Source organism: Myodes glareolus, chromosome 3 (genome assembly GCF_982192425.1).
Source record: "Myodes glareolus chromosome 3, mMyoGla1.1, whole genome shotgun sequence".
Classification (NCBI taxonomy): Eukaryota; Metazoa; Chordata; class Mammalia; order Rodentia; family Cricetidae; genus Myodes; species Myodes glareolus.
Genome location: NC_142028.1, coordinates 51578490 through 51584489, shown reverse-complemented (window position 1 = coordinate 51584489; position 6000 = coordinate 51578490). Strand labels below are relative to the sequence as shown.

General features: G+C 44.0%; 1 protein-coding gene across 1 annotated transcript in view; it reads right to left on the bottom strand.

Annotated features, from left to right (window-relative positions):
• Positions 1-554: 554 nt before the first annotated feature.
• The window catches only part of Eif4e3 (eukaryotic translation initiation factor 4E family member 3), a 42229-nt gene continuing 36783 nt past the window's right edge, over positions 555-6000 (bottom strand). Inside the window, exon 7 of the mRNA XM_048438466.3 lies at positions 555-2339. Within this exon, the coding sequence (XP_048294423.3) occupies positions 2293-2339 (47 nt within the window). The 3' untranslated portion in view covers positions 555-2292. The remainder of the gene's footprint in view (positions 2340-6000) is intronic.

The window sequence follows — 6000 nt, the reverse complement described above, 5'->3', positions numbered from 1 at the left end:
AATACGGCAATTTGGGATAATAGGATGGAGGAGAAAACACACTGGTTTCCACCAGCTTTCCTGGCTCTGCCTCAAGAAAGCAAGCCCTTGGCTTCTGTGTGGTTCTTTGCAGAGCAGACCGGGCTGCACTTGCAGGACTTGGCTAAAGGACCAAGATGCTACTGGAACTGACACTTGCCCAGTAATTGACAGTAGTGAAAATGGCTGAACTGCTCTGACACCAAGTCACATGCCCCCAAATGTTGCCCCTGCCTCCCCAGAGCATCAGCCTCTTTAAGGAGGCAGTGAAAGGCTTTAAACTGCTTAAGTCAGATTAGTTCTCACAGAGTCAATTATGACTAAATATTCAATTAAAACCATTTCCAAAGCAAAATTTGACAAACTCCGCTCAAAGTAATCCAGATGACAGGTTTTGAACATTAGGCAGCTAAATACTGTTCGTGTTTAGTGTTTTCCAAAGAGAAGCAGCTACAGAAGTTCATGGGATGAAAATCTCCTTTGTGTGCTGGTCATGTTTCATGTTCATAAATGATAGAAACTCGGAAGCATTAACGTAAGCCTGCCATTCCTATTTATTTTATTTTATTTTTACTTCAAAAGCTACATACATGCAAAAAATTAAACATGTCATCACAAATGCTTTAAATAAAGTTCAAAAATAAAAATTCCTCAAAATTTATTTACTTATGGAAATATATATATGACAATTATAATAAGGAAGTCAATTATATCCTTTTTTACTAATCTATCAGAAAAATACTTATAGTATAAAAAGGAATTTCAATTCATGTCCAGAATAAGTTTTAAGTCCTTGAGTTATACTTTTAAGACAAGTTTAGAAACTGTTCAGAGAAGTATATGTCATTAGACAAATGCATCCTGGGATTTTTCTAGAAGTATCCAATACCCAAATGAGTGGAATTACCTAGGGACTTCAGCTCAGAAAAGAAGTAACTCCTAAACTCTGACAGCTAATTATTTTGGTGGAGTGTTTAGCAATGCAAGTGGAGGCCACGACTTTTATAAACAGAGGCTACTGAGAGCCATTTAAAATATGGGAATGGGGGAATTTTATTTACAAATACACGTGGAAGGCCTGGAGCAGCCCCATCTCTCTACTGGCCAACAGTGCCAGGGGAATTAAAAATTTGCTCTTTGATAAGTACAGACACTGCACTGGTCCCGTGGCTCTAAACCAAAGCCAAGAGGAGGGAGGCCCTTTTACAGGGAAAGTTACCAGGAGCTGGGGCAAAGTTGAGAGGGAAACAGGAGCCCAGGAAGGAGTTGCAATGCTCTGAAAAGTTTTCTTCTACTGCAACCAATATTTCTTAGGTCGTATAACCCTACAGCTAATAACACAGTTAAGAGGAAGGAGATGCACTCAAATTAAATTGTGTGAGTGCCGGGGTTGCCACAGATTTTCAGAGAGGACACATGACAGGGATCACTTAACACAGGTGTGGGAATTGATTTGGAAAGTTCTAAGTGGGTAAACATGAGGTTTCCTCTCTGGACAAATCATGGGGCTTGCTTCAGTTGAAAAGGCCAGACTGGGATTCCGGCTAGAAATACTAGCACAGTAGGCACCCAAATCCTAGAGTTTGATTTTGAGCCTGACACTCAAAAAAAAGTTGTGATGAAAGTTTTCATGTTAGGGAAACCAACAATTTCTTTTCCTTCTACTGCTTTTTAAAAGGGTTTTAAGATGTGCGGGCCATCAATGAGCATGGTTTCTATGGAACACACAGACAAAGGAACCAATGCCCAGCTCACAGTATGCAGGCAAGTGTCACAACAATTTATCAGAAAGGGGGTTTTGCTAGGCTAGGCTTCCTCCTGGTTCCCTGTGGTTTCACAGGCAGTCCTGTGGCGATTATGCAGATGTTCCTTAACAAGGTACAGTAGAGCTACTGAAGGGGAAACCCAATTCTTATGCCTCGATGAAAGGGTGTGCAGAAAACAATAATTACTCTGAATAAGGAATCTTATGGGGAGGGGAAGAGTGCAAAGCACAGAGAATTAAGAAAGCTAAAAAGGAAAAAAAAAAAAGGTTTTCTTAAAAAACAAAAAACAAAATAAAAAAAACCCCAAGGATACGATGGCAGAAACCCACAGGCTCTCCCCCAACCCCACCTGCCACTCGGAGTCCTAACCGCCCCGTCTGCAAGGACAGAAACCCACTCTAAATGGACCAGCATCGGGCTTCGGCAAGTCTTCTCTTCACTCTCCCTCCTGTTAAGACCGTTTCCAAAACCAATCAGCAAAGGATAAAGAATTCTTTACAGAGTGCAATTAGTGTTTTCCACGTCCACCTTCAAAAGCATGATGCTCTTCATGGGCTAAAGGACAGAAAAAAACAAAAAGGAAAAGAAGGAAAGAAAACTTTAAGCAAAGGATGGGCCAACCCCCTCTAGGCATCTCATTCAGCTTCCCCAGATGTTGGCAAGAACTCAAATACCTTTTTTTTCCTTTCCTTTCTTTCTTTCTTTTTTTAAAATTTTGTCAGTAACTGTTAGCTAAGGCGTGCATTTCCTGAGAAACGTAATACTGAAAATGAAAACAAGGGATAAACAAGCTGTAGGCATGCTGCCTGCCTCTTCTTGCTGTGCCTGGAGGGGGCATGGGGATGACTCATCCACACTAGCTGATGAGGAGGGTACACTGGGCTCTAGGCAAATGCTACAGGGAAAATGAGCCCCAAAAAATGCATGGGAAGGGGGAAACCTATGACCCAAGACAGAGCCATTCACAAGCCTACCTTCAAGAATAAAATAACATAAAACAAAACAGAACCATACAAGGGGGTGGGTGGGTCATATCATGTTCCCTGCTTTTCAACACCTTCTGTGGGAAATAAAGCTTCATAAAATTGATGGTTCTATTATTTTCCCCAACCCTCACCCTACACCTCAGGGCTTTCATAGTTTGTCCTATGGAATTACTAATTAGGAAACTGACAATAAAATTTATGCTCTTCAAAGACTTAAATTTTTTAAACCAGAACACAAGAAATGGGAGGCCTGTGAGACACACATTATTAGCTGCAAAGCAAAGGGCCAAGTTTAAGTCAGGTGGTGTCTAGATGTCACTACAAGGCAAGGTCTAATACAGCCAGGGCTATTCAGTCCAAATACATCCACTTGCTCATCTAGGCAATAAAGGGAGGCAGAACTGAGTGCCCCACTTCACCTCCATATCCCTCCTATTCTTACTTTTAATATAGACTACCGAGAATGAGGCCAGCACATCAGCAGTCCTTTAAGATCCTCTCGGGTAGCTACTCCAAGCAGCAATTCTTCTAGGTAAGCCACTGGGAAAGATGCACCTTCTAACTCCCAGGGTGACTAGGACTGGGGACCTAGTATCTACTCAAGTTTAATTGCTTATCTTTCAGACTTTCAATTTCCTAAGTTAATATTTAATTTTTAAAATATTTTCTTTATTTGAGTTATGTGTCTGCATGTGCAGGAGGTACACATGGATGTGGGGGGGGGCAGTGCATGTGGGGAGAGGAGAGAGAGGGAGGGAGACTGAAATGATAGGGAGGGCAGGAATAGTCTTGGCTGTTGTTCCTCAGATGGTATCCATCTTATGCTTTGAGTCAAGATCGCTCACTGGCCTGGATCTTGCTAAAGGACAGCCTGGCCAGCAAGCCCCAGAGATTTCCCTGTCTCCATTTCCCCAGTGCTGGGATTATAAGCAGATACCATCATACTGAGCTTGCTGTATATGTATGTGTGTCTACATATATATGTGTGTGTGTACAGTGTGTATGTGTGTAGATGACATGCATGGTATGTGTGCATCTGTGGTGTGTGTATATATATCTGTGTGTGTGGTATGTGGACATGCTGTATGGGCACCTGATTCTACCTATGCCTCATGTCTACAGGCTGAGGAAGGACACTGGGTGTCCTGTTTTGTCACCTCCGACATATTCTTTGAGACAGACTTTTTCACTGAACTTGGGACAGACACAGGGCCAGAGAGCACTGGCGATCCTCCTGTCTCTGCCCGTATAGTGCTGGAGCTACAGTGTGTGTGGCAACGACGAGCTTCTCATACAGATGCTGGGATGTGAACGCAGGTCGTCTTGCTACACAGCAGGTGCTGCTGCCAACTGAGCCATCTCTCCAGCCCCAGCTATTTTCCTTAGTGATTTATTTTTATACTATATGTACTCGTGTGGGGTATATGTATGAGTGCGGTTGCCAGAACTGGATGTCAGATCCCCTAGACCTGAAGTTTCAGACAGCTGTAAACTGCCTGTCACGGTGTTGGGAACTGAACCCAGGTCATTTGCAAGAGCAGTACACAATCCTCACTGCTGAACCATGTGGGTTCTGGGGACTGAACTCAGGTCCCCTTAGAACTAGCTCCCCAGCCCTACTTTCTATCCTTAATAAAGATGTTTTAGGGCAGACACCAAATAAAACATAGATTGGTCTTCAGTGAAATATACTATGTTTCAGGGCCAATGTGAGGGACTGTAAGAATGTTAGCAATGCTGATTTGCAAATTATAAACCCAAAGGCAGTGTCAATGCAAAGACTTTTCTCATCTCTAGGTGTGAGAGGTGTGTGTGTGTGTGTGTGTGTGTGTGTGTGTGTGGTTCAGGACAGCCACAGCTGAAACACTGAAGTGTCAAAGAGCAGATATACTGCAATACTGTGAGCATCTGGGCATTGAGGGCCATTGTCACCCCTGGAGCAACTGGGGAAACCATTAGAGGACTTCTCAGATCCAGGAGCCAGCAGACTTTTAGTAGAAATCCACACAATTCCTGTTGGCTGAAGAAGCTATAGAAAATGTGGACACGAATGAGTGCTTCCTTATGCAACCAAGCTACTGAAGCTTGGTACTGACATAATTTCCATGTGTTACAAAACAGTTTTGCTTTTTCCCAATCGTATGAAAATGTAGAGACTGCCCTCGGCAACATTCACATGGATTGACTGAGGTGGGGTGGGGGAAGGGGGTCAAGAAGCTGGCTGTGTTCCAATCCCTGTTCTACACAATGCTCACATCAGATCAAGGCCTTTGTCCTTCAGCTTTCCAAGGAACGTAGTGGAAGCAGGGAGGGTGTGTATAAACTGGAGTGTCTCACTCCCATCTTCAATCTTGGATGGAAATCACATGAAGTGTCAATGTCCAGTTCTCCTTCTGCCTATGGAGGCCAGGACCGGTTGGTTATTCTGGCACTCTCCTGGCATCCCAGTCATCTAGCCTGCCAACTTCTACTAACTCCAGGGCACCAGGATCCCATTAATAAGACAAAGGTGGCATGAACCGGCCACTTCCAGCCTAGCTCACCCAGGACTGACCCTTACCCTGTGAACCAGCTTCTGTCCAGACCCCATTTTCCCAGACCACTTCTATAACATATGCGGGCAACTGTGCCGAGTAAAGGGCGGCCTGCTTCACGTCAAATCCAGGGAATTCAAATTTTTAAACTGCACACTCTGAGCTTTGAAATGTTCAAGGGTGTCATTAAAAGGCAGTTTTCTGCTTAGAGCTGCAGCTAGTTTCTTCTGACAATGTCACCTAACTTCAGGATGTCTATCTGTCATTCAGCAAGCCTGGGTGCAACTTCCTTTCTCCTTGCCTGACTCCTACCCCCAGCCCCCCTCCCCACCTCCTGACACCACTCCAAAAGCTAAGTGGTGAATCCCCTGCCCTTGGGCATTCTTATGTGACTATGCCTTGGCCCTAAAGCTGGAGCCTAGTTACCTAAGTAGATACTGACTTCATGCTGAGCTGCTGACCAGTTTGTGACCTGCCAATTTGCTCATAGAATTGTAAAGAAGAAGGAACCTTGGAGATCATCTGAGACCAACCTTCTGGACACAGGTAGGAAAGCGAAACTGACAAGGGTCATGCTGGTAAAGTGTGGCTAAAAACTCAACGACTCTCAACCGCTTTCTCTTCCTAGGAGTCAAGTGCGGGCAGACTCAAGTGTGGGCCCACTTGAACTTGGTGCTAACTCACATTTCCTTTTAT